At 42.7% G+C, this 15,099-nt stretch overlaps 1 protein-coding gene across 1 annotated transcript; it reads right to left on the reverse strand.

The window, feature by feature from the left end:
- Positions 1-7,794: 7,794 nt before the first annotated feature.
- Positions 7,795-8,474, reverse strand: LOC110567626 (small ribosomal subunit protein eS8-like). The gene has a single exon (XM_064372139.1). The coding sequence runs from the start codon at positions 8,457-8,459 to the stop codon at positions 7,908-7,910; it is 552 nt and encodes a 183-aa protein (XP_064228209.1). The 5' UTR covers positions 8,460-8,474; the 3' UTR covers positions 7,795-7,907.
- Positions 8,475-15,099: the final 6,625 nt, after the last annotated feature.

Raw genomic sequence — 15,099 nt, forward strand, 5'->3', positions numbered from 1 at the left:
CTCCTGACCTCAGGTGATCCACCCTTCAACTCCAAAGTATGAGTTAACATATATATGCAAACTCTAGAAATAAAGTATTAAGTCAAACCTCCCAAGAAATTTCCCCCAAAAAGGTGCTAACAGATGTTATTTTATTTTATTTATTTATTTTGATACAGAGTTTATCCCTCTGTTACCCAGGCTAGAGTGGTGTAGCGGCGTCATCTCGATTCACTGTAGCCTCACCTCCCAGATTCAAGCAATTCTTCTGCCTCAGTCTCCTGAGTAGCTGGGATTACAGGTCCCCACCACCGTGCCTGGCTGATTTTTGTATTTTTAGTAGAGAAAGAGTTTCACCATGTTGGCCAGGCTGGGCTTGAACTCCTGACCTCAAGTGATCTGCCCTCCTTGGCCTTCCAAAATTCTGGGATTACATGTGTGAGCCACCGTGCCCAGCCTTTAATTTTAATTTCTAAAACTATGCAGTAGTATTACATTCAGGGAACAGCATAGAATTTTCTTTTCCTTCATTTGTATTATTATTAAATACAGTCATGCATTGTGTAATGACAGGAATACATTTTGAGAAACGGATCATCAAGTGATTTTGTCATTGTGTAACATCGTAGGGTATACTTACACAAACTAGATGTTACAGCCTTCTATACAGTTAGGCTATATTGTATAGCCTGTTACTTCTAGGCCACAAAACTGTATAGTGTGTTACTGTATTGAATAATTGTGACAATTGCCATAGGCAATTGTGACACAACGGTGTTTGCATATTTAAATATAGAAAAGGTAATGCATCGTGCCACCAAATACAATAGCTGTGATGTCACTGGGTGATAGAAATTTTTCAGTGCCATTATAATCTTATGGAACCATTGTTTTATATGCATGCATTTTGCTGTTGATCAAAACGTAGTTAAGCGGTACATGCTCACTTTGGTCTGGGTGCTGTGGCTCACGCCTATAATCCCAGCACTTTGGGAGGCCAAAGCGGGCAGATTGCCTGAGGTCAGGAGTTCAAGACCAGCCTGGCTAACATGGTGAAACCCTGTCTCTACTAAAAATACAAAAATTAGCGGGGCATGGTGACATGCGCCTGTAATCCCAGCTACTCGGGAGGGTGAAGCAGAAGAATCACTTGAACTCAGGAGGCAGAGGTTGCAGTCAGCTGAGATCGCGCCACTGCACTCTAGCCTGGGCAACAAGAGTGAAACTTCAACTCAAAAAAAAAAAAAAAATACTCACTTTGTTTATCAGACAATGAATATGTTTGACAGATATACATACGTATTTATCAAATGAACCCTTTTTAGGGGGGAAACCTTAATTAAGGGTAGGCTGGTATTTTTAAATGTCTGCCTGAAGGACAAGTGCTATAAGGAAATTTCAGTGGTATTTGCAGTTGACGTTGGCATAAAGTAGGGGGATAAACAGACCCCAGGTGAATTGATAGATGGGTGTCTGAACATGTTCAAGAATGATGTCTTGAATAATGTTTGCCTCCTGAGTTATGTAGGCAAAGCGATGATAAAAGATGTTCCTCCCTCTTGATGCCAGCTAATTCTGATACTAACTACCTGGAGTTAGCCTCAGACTCCACAGGTTGAAGGGTTTGGTCACATAAGACTGTTCTTCAGACACCAGTTGCAGTGATCAGTTATTCGGTCCCAAGGTTACCTACACTTCTGTTTGATTTGACTATAAAATTGGAGGTTCCCACAGTCTACCCCTTTAGATTTGATAACTTTCTAGTATGGCTGCAGAAAACTCAGGGAAACACTTAGCTTATGTTTATCAGTTTTTTATTAAGTATACAATTAGCCAGATGAGGAGATAGGTAGGGCAAAGTCCAGAAGGGTCCTGAGTGTTGAGTGTAGGATTCTCTGTCCTGTGGAGTATGCCACCCTCCCAGCATGTAGATGTGTTCATCAATCAGGAAGCTCTGTGAGCCCTTTTCTGTAGTTGTTTTTATGGAGGTGTCATTATGTAGGCATGATTGATTAAGTTATTGGCAATGGGTTATTAGCTCAATCCCGTCTCCCCTCCCCGGAAGTTGGTGGGTGGTACTAAAAGTTCTGAGCTTCTGGTCAAGGCTTTGTCTTTCTAGGTAGCCCTCATCCTGACACTATCTAGGGGCGTTCCAAGAGTTGTCTTATTAGAACAAAAGACACTCTTATCACCCTAATCACTCAGGAATTTCCAAGGGTTTTAGGAGCTGTATGCCAGGAACCTGGGACAGATCAAGTATCTTTCTATGATACCACAGATGGGGACCCCAAAGCCAGCTCTGGCTGGTATCTAGTGCCTTTAGTTGGCCACTGGATATCTGTTACAGGGCATAAGTGGCCCAGTGGGGTTGCTGTTTAACTCGTCTCTGCAGTATTAATCTCATGTACCTTGGCTCATGGCCTGGTCATTTCAGGTCTCACCTAATGCCAGTTGTCTAATCCTTCTCTGAATGCAAGTTCACTTCTGGAATAGGTGAATGGCTAGGCCACTATGATTTGCTGTCATCCTGAGCTAAGTTCCAGCTCAGAAACCAGCTTTGCGGAATCATCCCAGAGCCTTTATTTTACTTTGTTTCTTTATTTTTTTGAGACAGTCTTGCTCTGTAGCCCAGGCTAGAGTGCAGTGGTAAAGTCATGGCTTACACCAGCTTCAACCTCCCAGGCTCAGGCGATCCTCCTGCTTCAGCCTCCCAAGTAGCTGGGATTACAGGTGTGCACCATGACACCTGACTGATTCAAAACCTTTTGTAGAGATGGGGTTCCACTCTGTTGCCCAGGCTGGTCTCAAACTCCTGGGTTTAAGTGATCCTCTTGCCTCAGCCTCCCAAAATGTTGGGATTATAGGTATGAGCCACTGAACTTGGTCCCAGAGCCTTTTAGAACAGTGTTGAGTTACCCTTTGTTTGCAGGGGAAAAAAATGTTTATGGGCCATATTTTTCTTCCTAACAAAACAAAAATAGCCATGTGACCTATGTAGGAAGCAGATACATTGTCAGTATACACTAAAAGTCAGGAAATTCATGCTGCCTTTCAGCTGCTGAAGTACTCAGACATATTTGAGAATGGGTAATGCAGAGACAGCTGTCTGATCTTTGGTCTCCAATAATGCTTATTTCATTGCATCTCTGAAACCACCCTGCCAAGGAGTTAACCATCCTTGCTACTTTGCATATGGGATACCACAGGCCCAGAGAGATGTAGCTTGACTGAGATCACATGGTGAGTTAGTTGTAGCTTCTGCAAATGTACAGAACTCTAGAAGCTACTTTTCTTGTGTGTTGTTCCAGTGATGATGGTCATTATAAGTGATGTACCTGGTATTATGCTAGGTTTAGGGATACAGAAGTGAGAAGAAGATCCCAGTCCCTCATCTGGGACCTCTGTTTTTTTGGTGTCACCTCTCTGCACAGTCAGTTTACTAAAGTATTAATGCTACTGTTCTGGTTGATCCTTCTCTCATGCCTGTACCATCTTTTCTGCCAGATTGAAGTGTTCTTGCTTGGGGAAAAGCAGATTTGCAAAGGTACTCTTTTTCCTGATGGTTGCTCTGCAGATTGGGTCTTTTTGTTTGTTTGTTTTTGAGACAGAATCTTGTTCTGTCACCTAGGCTGGAGTGCAGTGGTGCAATCTCGGCTCACTGCAACCTCTCCTTCCCGGGTTCGAGTGATTCTCCTGTCTCAGCCTCCCGAGTAGCTGGAAATACAAGTGTGAGCTACCATGCCCGGCTAATTTTTATTTTTATTTTTTTTAGACAGAGTCTCGCTCTGTCACCCAGGCTGGGATTATAGGCATAAGCCACCATGCCTGACCTTTTTTTTCATCTTTTTAGTAGAGACAGGCGTTTAGTAGACACCGTGTTAGCCAGGTTGGTCTTGATCTCCTGACCTCAGGTGATCTACCCGCCTCAGCCTCCCAAAGTGCTGGGATTATCGGTATGAACCACTGCACCTGGCTGTTTGGTTTTTTTTAAGTGAACAAAAGTTGAATGAGCTGACTGGCTCTTTAAATAATAATTACTCCCCCTTTTGACTTATGTAGCATCTTGGGGTGATCTATGACTATTTGTACTTGTCATGACTTCCATTAGATTAAACTCTGGGGGCAAATACATTGCTCTCCATTGTGCTCATATGACACCATTACTGCCAGTGGAATTGAAGTAAATTGAGTAAGGGCAAGTGTTTCCTAACGTTATTCCAGGCCCAAAGAACCATCATCAAGATGGAGTGGCCCTGGGATTAATTTTGGACTTGAAAAAAAATGAAAACCAAACTAATTTTTTTATTTAACCAGTTGGCACAGATACAGAATAAAATAAGATAGACCCATGTATAGTTTTTAAAAATTTAGGTCAAGTGGCTCATGCCTTTAATCCCAGCACTTTGGGAGGCTGAAGCATGTGGATCACCTGAGGTCAGGAGTTCAAGACCACCCTGGCCATCATGGTGCAAAACCCTATCTCTACTAAGAGTACAAAAATTAGCTGGGCATGGTGACACATGCCTGTAATCCTGGCTACTCAGGAGGCTGAGGCAGGAGAATTGCTTGAATCCTGGAAGTGGAGATACAGTGAGCTGAGATGATGCCACTGCACTCCGTCCTGGGCGACAGAGTGAGACTCTGTCTCAAAAGAAAAAAAAAAAAAAAAAGAAAAATTTAAGAAATAATCATCAGTGTGTATCTTCCTTTTTTCATTATTATTATTATTTTTCTTTAAACCAGCAACCCTTATATGTATAGCTGAAGGGGAAATAATTGAAAGTGTTTATAAGATTTCAAGGTGATGGACTGGGCACGGTGGCCTACTCGGGAGCCTGAGGCAGGAGAGTCACTTGAACCCGGGAAGCAGACAGTGAGCTGAGATCGTGCCATTGCACTCTAGTGTGGGCTACAAGGGCAGAACTCTGTTAAAAAAAAAAAAAAAAAAAAAAAAAAAAAAGATTTGAAGGTGATGGATTTCATGTGGACCAGTTTTATCCTTCCCTCATGGTAATTTGACATATAAATCAGATATTTTCCTAATTTTCATAATGAGAGTGGGGTTTTTTGTTGTTTGTTTTGAGATAGGGTCTCACCCTGTTGCCCAGGCTGGAGTGCATTAGGGCAGCCATGGCTCAGTGTAGCCTTGGCTTCTCAGGCTCAAGTGAGCCTCCCACCTCACCCTCTCAAGTAGCTGGGACTGTAGGTATGTGCTACCACACCCGGCTAATTTTTTCTATCTTTTTGTAGAGACAAGGTCTCATTATGTTTCCCAGGCTGGGACTCCTGAGCTGAAGTAATCCCACCTTGGCCTCCTAAAGTGTTGGAATTACAGACATGAGCCACCACACCTGGGCTCAGATGAGATTTTAACAGAGCAAAATACCTATTGGAAATCTTGCACACAAGGCCTCCTTTATTCTGTTACTCCCATTGACAAGAATTCAGACACCTGGATCAATTCTGTTTTGATTTTGCTAAAGATATTTTACTTTTCTAAAAACCTGTATCGTCAGTGAAATGGAATTAGGAAAACAGGACCCATAGACAACCTCTTGAATCTGTCAATTTTTCATGGTGCCTTTTATAGTCATAATGCTTTGTTCTACAAAAATAATACTCTTTGTTTAGAGAAAAAAGGCCGTGTTGTGTCCCTTCATCTCCCTGCTACTTATGTTATTTTGTTTTATTTTATTTTATTTTATTTTGGGACGGAGTCTCACTCTCGCCAGACTGGAGTGCAGTGGCGCGATCTCGATTCACTGCAACCCCTGTCTCCCGGGTTCAAGCAATTCTCTTGCCTCAGCCTCGCGAGTAGCTGAGATTACAGGTGTGTGCCACCACGCCCAGCTCTTTTTTGTATTTTTAGTAGAGATGGGGTTTCACCATGTTGGCCGGGATGGTCTTGATCTCTTGACCTCGTGATCCGCCTGTCTCGGCCACCCAAAGTGCTGGGATTACAGGCCGGAGCCACTGAGCCTAGCCCGCTACTTATGTTCTTTAAAATCCTGATTCCTCCTTTTCCTTTCTGGATGTGTATTCTGGGCTTTTTCAATGTCAACCAGTACTCTATTGATGGGAAATTCAACTGGACTTGGGTATGTTAATTGGGTTTTCCTAGAACATCTCGTTTGCCTAAACAAATATTCCTTATAATTATTATGAAAATTGGACCTGTTATAGACTAATAATTGACTTAAACCATACAGGGTTATGTTTGTCAGCATCTTGTGAGTCAGCTTTTCCAGAGGCAGAGACTGAAGAGTTAGTTCTGAGATTGAATATTATTTTTCAGGGTTTTGTTTCGTGTACCTTATTCTCCTATAACCACCTGGTTGGCATTTATCACAGATACAGTTTTGGGAAACAGACAACCACATGGTTAATGAAGGTAGAGAAGATGTGAAATTTTGTTGTTACCTTTATAGGTTTTTCTTCCCTTGCCCTGTTCTCATTCTTCTCATGTGCCAAAAAAGAAAAAAAGTATAAGGAGGCCCGGCATGGTGGCTCACGCCTGTAATCCCAGCACTTTGGGAGGCTGAAGTGGGCGGATCACCTGAGCTCGGGGGTTCAAGACCAGCCTGGCCAACATGGCAAAACTCCGTCTTTACTAAAAATACAAAAATTAGCTGGGCGTGATAGTCCCAGCTACTCAGGAGGCTGAGGCAGAAGAATCGCTTGAACCTGGGAGGCGGAGGTTGCAGTGATCCAAGATTGCGCGCCATTGCACTCAAGCCTGGGCAACAGAGAGAGACGACGTCTCAAAAAAAAAAAAAAAAAAAAGTATAAGGGGAATTCATATTTCTATGAGATCTGTAAATTTAGATTAGAAAATCTAGTTAGCTATCCTTTTAAAAGTCATATAAATAAGCACAAAGACCCACCAGACTTCTTCCCAGCAAGTGACAGTGGAGGAAAAAGGTAATAAAATAGACTTTTGATACTCTGATTGATAAAAATAGATCTGTTGATGAGAAGGTTAATACTGAGTTTACTATCTTAATGATTCCATATGGTTCCTAGCAATTCTGATCTCAAGGGGGTTGGTTGTTTTTAGAATGTTTAGGTCTCTGGGTAGAATATCTTCTGTGCCTTTTCTGTGAATTGTAAATTTACATTTGGAAAATAAAAAAAAAAAATCCCTGATTATCCCACTATAGCAATACAACGACTGTAATCATTTTGACATACAGTTGTGTTGCATTATATGCATTTTCTGGGTTTTGTATGTCCACCTGTGCTTGTTTGAACTCTTTCCCCCACCCCCCGACTTCCCACACCCTGTTTTCTCACTCCTGGAGTGAGCATGGGCAGTGGGGATGAGACTCGCCTGTGGCTTCAGTTTGTCTCCTTTTCTAAGTTTCTCTGAGTGAGCATTCACTGTGCTGGCTGTGATTCTGTTATTTAAAGCAATATATTTTCATACCTTATGGCCCTTAAATGCAAGCCAACCTCTTCCTCTGGTGTCAACCAAAGGAAAACTGATCTGTTGCAGCGCTGGAGGAATTGCCTCTAACCCCTGAGTTAGATGCAGTTTCACTGAATTCCAGTCCTTTTTTCTATATACATTTTACATAATTATCCATAAGGGTACATTCATTTTTAAGGCTCTTAAAATATACTATATCAAGTGTCTTTTCATATTGCTATGCAACTTTTATAGCCCTCATTTACAGGATTAGTTTTTGTCTTTTCAGAAGAATTTTGGGAGCCAGTATAATCAGCTCCTGAGAATGTTTTCTAATTTGCATACTCAGGTCTACTCTCAATTGTTCTGCCATATTATTTATTTATTTATTTTTTGGATAGAATAAACACCTTTATTACATAGGTGAAGAAAAGAAAACAAGGATTTATTTGCCTTTCTGGGCCTTGATTTTCCTAAGATAGAACTCCAACTCTTTGCCCTCTAGCACATAGCCATCTGCTCAGCCACACTGTCCCGGCCTTGAAGCGATGCATGCAAGCAGCTTGCCCTGTTGGAACTGCTCCTCCAGGAGACTGCTGATTTTGGCATTCTTTTTCCTTTCGTCGTATTTCTTCTGAATTTTTTTAGATCGTTTTTTGTTTAAAATCTCTTCTTCCTCAGGAGTCAGCTTGGCTCCCTTCTTGCGGTCCAGGGGCAGTGCATAGTGGGACTCGTACCACTGTCGGTATGGTGTGCTGTCGATGAGCACGATGCAGTTCTTCACCAGGGTCTTGGTATGGACCAGCTCGTTACTAGACGCGTTATAGACAACATCAATGATCCTGGTTTTTCGAGTACAACACTCTGAGCCCCAGGAGAAATTCCCCACGTCCAGCCTCAGGGCACGGTATTTCTTGTTACCACCCGGCACACGGACTGTGTGGATGCGGCGGGGGCCAATCTTGGTGTTGGCAGCCGGGCGCCCCAACTCATACTTCCGCTTCCTGTGGTAGGGCTTTCTCTTTCCCCCGGTCTTGCGGTGCTTGTGCCAGTTGTCCCGAGAGATGCCCATCGCTCGGCGCTGGCTGGAAAGAGCCTGCCATAGTTATTTTAAAATAGAAGCAACTGTTATGCTGCTAAGTTGAGTATTTCTTAACTAGGCTTAATTTTTTTAACAGGGGCGTAGATGTATGTGTTCAGGCATATGGGACCCTTTCTGTAACGAGGCTCTGTAGAGTCTAGAATTAAGATTATTTAAATTGGTCTATGATCTTACTGAAGAGTGAGAGGCTAGAGTGTAGTGGTTAAAAACATCGACCTGAATCTGGACTGCCTGCATTTAAAGCTCAGTATTGGTACTTATTTGGTTACTTTGATCAATTTACCTATCCTTCTTTGCCTTATTCCCCATGGCTAAAATCAGGTTAATAATATTTACCTCATAAGATAGTATTGTGAATATTAAATCAGTACATTCAGAATAAAATCTTTTGTTGTTGTGGTTGTTGTTGAAGCTGAGTCTCGCTCTGTTGCCCAGGCTGGGGTGCAGTGGTGCCATCTTGGCTCACTGTAACCTCCTGCCTCCCAGGTTCAAGCAATTCTCCTGCCTCAGCCTCCCGAGTAGCTGGGACTACAGGTGTGTGCCACTACACCTGGCTAATTTTTGTATTTTTTTTAGTAGAGACGGCATTTCACCATGTTAGCCAGTGCTGGGATTATAGGCGTGAGCCACTGCGCCTGGCTAGAATAAGATTTCATTGTCTATTTTGGTGATTGCTGAAAATCCTTATGATACAACCATGAGTCTTGAGCACACAAAATGCCTTTTTTTTTTTAAGTTTTAGACAGTGTAGTTAAACGTTAAATTTCTGTTCTTGTTTGATAGCTAAAGTTTCAGTCGGAATAAATTTAGTGTTGGGCTTATGAATATAATAATGAATCTGAAGTATGTTGTCAACATATAGTATTGCAGGATTGATGTCTAGAAATGCTGTATTAGATGCTCATACTGTCTTCTGTATCTTTTCCTTCCCAGTGTCTACTTGACCTTTAGCAAAGTATGACCGTTGTCATGAATCTTTTCTCTCTCTGTCCACAGATTCTGTGTGCTCCTCTGGGCCACAGTGGTTACTTCTTTAAGCATGGAAAGGAAACTTAGGGCTTTGCCAGTTTTGGTATTAGTTCCCCATGTTTTTCATCCGGGCAGCTGTGGAGAGGGTTGCTTTCTGCGTCCCTGGGTGCTCCATTGATATGTTCTGTAGAGGTAATCAACACACTCGAGAGTACACCTGCTTGGTGTATGCATTTGTTTTTAGATCACATTGAAAATGAAAAGCAGAGTTACAAAGCAAAATTACAATAATGCTAATTTTTACAATAATGCTAATTTTTACAATAATGCTAATTGCTCCTGTGTTTGCCTTTACCAGAGATTGATTGATTGATTGATTGATTGATTTCTTTCTTTCTTTTCTTTCTTTCCTTATTTTTGGAGGGGGGAGGTGGGGGAGAAGGAGTCTTTGTTGCCAGTCTAGAGTACAGTGGCTCGATCTCAGCTCATTGCAGCCTCCGCCTCCTAGGTTCAAGTGATGCTCCTGCCTCAGGCTTCCAAGTAGCTGGGACTGTAGTTGGTAATGTATAGCGGTATAAGAGCCTCTATCAGCTTTTGTTTATCTGAGAATGTCTTTATTTTTTTCCTTAATTTTTAAAGGACGGTTTTCTCAGATACAGAATTCTCGGTTGTCAGTTTATGTTTAGGTCGTTTTTTTGTTTTTTTTTTTGAGATGAAGTCTCGCTCTGTTGTCCAGTCTGCAGTGCAGTGGCATGATCTCGGCTCACCCCAACCTTCACCTCCTGGGTTCTAGTGGTTCTCCTGCCTCAGCCTCCTAAGTTAGCTGGGCCTATAGGTGCCTGCCACCATGCCCAGCTAATTTTTTGTATTTTTAGTATGACTAGGCTGGTTTTGAGCTCGTGACCTCAAGTGATCCACCCACCTTGGCCTACCAAAGTGCAAGGATTACAGGCGTGAGCCACTGTGCCCAGCCTAGGTCTTGTATGATCATACATTTTGCCTTGGCATTTATGGCTTTCTAAATTTCTCAACATACGTGTTGCTTTGGAATGTCCTAATTTGCCAGAGTTTCACCTCAACTTCTCTGCCTTTTTTTTTTTTTTTGAGACGGAGTTTCGCTCTTGTTACTCAGGCTGGAGTGCAATGGCGCGATCTTGGCTCACCGCAACCTCCGCCTCCTGGGTTCAGGCAATTCTCCTGCCTCAGCCTCCTGAGTAGCTGGGATTACAGGCACGCGCCACCATGCCCAGCTAACTTTTTTTTTGTATTTTTAGTGGAGACGGGGTTTCACCATGTTGACCAGGATGGTCTCGATCTCTTGACCTCGTGATCCAATTGCCTCGGCCTCCCAAAGTGCTGGGATTACAGGCGTGAGTCATGGCGCCCGGGCTTTTTTTTTTTTAAAGAGACAGGATTTCACCGTTTTGTTAAGGCTGGTCTCGAACTCCTGACCTCACATGATCCACCTGCCTAGGCCTCCCAAAGTGCTGGGATTACAGGTGTGAGCCACCGCGCCTGGTTCTTGGGCATCTATCTGTAATCTCTTGCCCCATATGTCTGTTAGTGTCTGTTAGTCTGTAGTCTGCTTCACAGCTTTCATTAGCAATACCTGCTGCTTTTTCTGCCTAAGTTTTGTGTTAGGTTGAAATAGAAACGAGCACCTTATGCCTGTCCTTCAAATACCCCTAGACAGGGTAGAACAGATACCTATGATAATTTACAAGTAAGGTCTGTTTTGCTCTTTGAGGGAGGGAGCTGGGAATTGGGCTTATACTGCTTTAAGACCAAAACCGCTGCCATGCTGGAGAAGGAGTGGGGCAAGGGTGAGTAAAAACACTACAGAACTTTGCTAGTGTTTTTAAGATGGCTTTTTCTTGATTGGATATTGGCTTGTAGACCTTGGCTGTTTTCTAAAACTCTGACAAAGTTGTTTCACACAGTTATTGCTTGTTTTCTGATGTTTCTATGAAGGAATGAGACCTTGAAACTTCTGGTCTGCCATTTTGATGACTATGGGCTGTCTTTTTACTCTCTTGATAGTGTCGTTTGATACACAAGTTTTAAATTTTGAAGAAGTTCACTTTAATTTTTATTTTAAAGTTCCTTGTGCTTTAGGGGTCATATTTAAGAAATCATTGCCAAATCCAAGGTCATGAAGATTTGCCACTTTTTCAGTAGCTATAACAAAGGTCCAGGAGATAACTTTTCATCTTGACTTGAGTTCCATGTCTGTCTTCAAAGCAATGACTGTAGTGAGAGTAATAGATTATTCTGATTGGTCGTGCCGGATGGTGTTAGAATAGGTCCGAGACAGTGGGGTTGATACTACAATGCTGTTTCCAAAACGAAAGGGCTAGTGAGCACTAGAAAAATCAGTAAATAGTTATTTTATTTAGTAAATGTGAAGCATTCATAGCACATTAAAAAGTTTATGGTACCCAGAGTACACTTTTTCTTTTTTTTTGAGACTTGAGTTTCTCTCTTTTTACCCAGGCTGGAGTGCAATGGCACGATCTCGGCTCACCGCAACCTCCGCCTCCTGGGTTCAAGCAATTCTCCTGCCTCAGCCTCCCAAGTAGCTGGGACTACAGGCGCGCACCATCACGCCCAGCTAATTTTTTTGTATTTTAGTAGAGATGAGGTTTCACCATGTTGACCAGTATGGTCTCGATCTCTTGACCTCGTGATCCACCCGCCTCGGCCTCCCAAAGTGCTGGGATTACAGGCGTGAGCCACCACGCCTGGCCGCTTTTTTTCTTTCTTTGTTTTAAGACATTCTCACTCTTTCCTGAGCTGGAATGCAGTGGTGCAGTCTTGGCTTACTACAGCCTCAACCTCCCGAGCTCAAGCGATCCACCTTAGCCTTCCAATAAAGAAGTTGGGACTACAGGCATATGTCACCATGCCTGGCTAAGTTTTGTATTTTTTCTTTTTTTGAGATGGATTCTTGCTCTGTTGCCCAGGCTGGTGTGCAGTGGCATGATTTTGGCACACTGCAGCCTCTGCCGCCCGGGTTCAAGCAATTCTCCTGCCTCAGCCTCCTGAGCTGGGATTACAGGCACCTGGCACCATGTCTGGCTAATTTTTGTATTTTTAGTAGAGATGAGGTTTCGCCATGTTGCCCAGGCTGGTCTCAAACTCCTTGGCTCAAGTGATGTTCCTGCCTTGGCCTCCCAAAGTGTTGAGGTTACAGATGTGAGCCATCGCGCCCCACCCCAGAGTACACATTTTAATTAAAAATGTATTTTTCTTATTATAAATATAATATGTAAATGTTTAAAAGTGAGCTCCAGAATTATTGCTGCTGATGTGGTGGTCCTTGATAAACTAAGAAGTGGGAAACTAGTTTAACTTTTAATTCATGTTCTAAAGTACTAATTTTTGTGGTTTATTTTATACAGGTACTGCTATTACCAGAATTTGGTAGAAGAAGGATCTACTTGTTGGCAGCCTCTTGATAAAAAGAGATGTGGGGGGATTCTCGACCTGCTAACAGAACTGGACCTTTTCGGTAAGCTCTGAAATTTGCATATTGAAATTGCCAGTGTTTTAATTCTAAATATGTAACATTTTGGCCTACTGTAAAGGAAGATAATTTCTCTGCTGAGAAGTAGTTTCTGATTTTTTTAAAAATAGAAACTCAATTTGGAAAATAATTTCAAAAATGATTGTGAGACTGAATACCCAGCATGCCAAATGTCTTGTCATATAACCTTTTTTTTTTTTTTCTTTTGAGATGGGGTCTTGCTCTGTCGCCCAGGCTGGGATGCAGTGGTGTGATCTTGGCTCACTGCACCCTCCGCCTCCTGGGTTCAAGCAGCTCTCTGCCTCAGCCTCCCAAGTACCTAGAATTAGAGGTGCCCGCCGCCACACCTGGCTAATTTTTGTAATTTTAGTAGAGACTGGGTTTCACCATCTTGGCCAGGCTTTCCTTCAACTCCTGACCGCGTGATCCACCCGCCTTGGCTTCCCAACATTTTGAAATTTATTTATTCATTTTTTGAGACAGAGTCTCGCTCTGTCTTCCAGGCTGGAGTGCAGTGGCACAGTCTTGACTCACTGCGACCTCTGTCTCCTGGATTCAAGCAATTCTCCTGCCTCAGCCTCCCGAGTAGCTGGTAGTACAGGTGTGTGCCACCATGCCCAGCTAATTTCATTTTTTTAAATATTAAGAAATCCCCAAATATTTATTTTTGTTTCTTTTCTTTTTCCTTTTTTGGGACAGAGTCTTGCTCTGTCGCCATGGTGGAGTGCAGTGGCGCAGTCTCAGCTCACGGCAGCCTCCTCCTCCTGGGTTGAAGCGATTCTTCTGCCTCAGCCTCCCGAGTAGCTGGGACCACAGGCGCACGCCACCACGCCCAGCTAATTTTTGTATTTTTAGTAGAGACAAGGTTTCACCATGTTGGCCAGGATGGTCTCTATCTCTTGACCTCGTGATCCGCCCGCCTCGGCCTCCCAAAGTGCTGGGATTACAGGCGTGAGCCACCGCGCCCAGCCTTATTTTTGTTTTCTTAGCAAAGGAATACGTACTCGGCTAGTAAGGAAAGCTAGTGAAATGTCCATAAATGTTTATAAAAGTTGCATTGAGTGCACTATTTATGTCTAGAATTCAGAGCTATGCTTTGCCTGTGGCGTGTTGATGCGGTTTGCTAAACCACCTCTCAATTTTAGGGGTTATTGGGTACCAAGAAGTGTGAAGATGGTGGTAGCATTGGTAGCATTTAGTTGTAAATGGATTGTATTTTAAATTTGTAGGGAGTTAATTTTTTTGTAGCTAATGTAATACACTGTATTTTAACTCGTATTTAAACATTTTTTGCATTGTGTTTACAATTAATGAAATGTTATACAAATGTGACTTTTTTGGTTTTACTTGGTACATAGCAAAGAAATCTGACCTTTAAATGTATGCATTCAAAGGTATTGATGCTCCAGTTGAAACTTCTATTACTAGTACATTTTCTTTTTTTTTTTTTTTTTTTTTTTCGTTTTTTGAGATGGAGCCTCACTCTGTCACCTAGGCTGGAGTGCAGGGGTGTGATCTCAGCTCACTGTATCCTCCGCCTCTTGGGTTCAAGTGATTCTCCTGCCTCAGCCTCCCGAGTAGCTGGGACTACAGGTGCATGCCCCCACACCCAGCTAATTTTTATATCTTTAGTAGAGACGGGGTTTGACCATTGGCCAGGATGGTCTCGATCTCTTGACCTGGTGATCTGCCCGCCTTGGCCTCCCAAAGTGCTGGAATTACAGGCTTGAGCCACCGCGCCCGGCCCACATCAGTATTCTTTTTAATAAACTTTACCACAATTCAGGGTGTGTGAAAATCATTTTGATGGAAAAAGTTTTGAGAATCAGATCTTCAGGGAAATTTTTGCACTTAGGTAGTACAGCATAACAAAGAGGAGTACAGGTTTTGGAGTCAGATGTTACTTCCTAGGTGGGTTACCACTGGCACATTTTTTAACCTCCCACATCCTCAATTCCCTCTTACCCATATCTTTTGGAGCCCTTATGTAGGATAAATGGAATCATTCATTCCTGAGTACCTGCTGTGTACCAGTCACCTTTCTGAATGTTGAGGTTGCTGCAGTGAACAAGACATACGGAATAACTTTATTGTAATGGGAGAAAACAGACCATA

The sequence above is a fragment of the Aotus nancymaae genome, unplaced genomic scaffold (genome assembly GCF_030222135.1).
Source record: "Aotus nancymaae isolate 86718 unplaced genomic scaffold, 86718_ANA_hifiasm-v0.15.2.pri h1tg000724c, whole genome shotgun sequence".
Classification (NCBI taxonomy): domain Eukaryota; kingdom Metazoa; phylum Chordata; class Mammalia; order Primates; family Aotidae; genus Aotus; species Aotus nancymaae.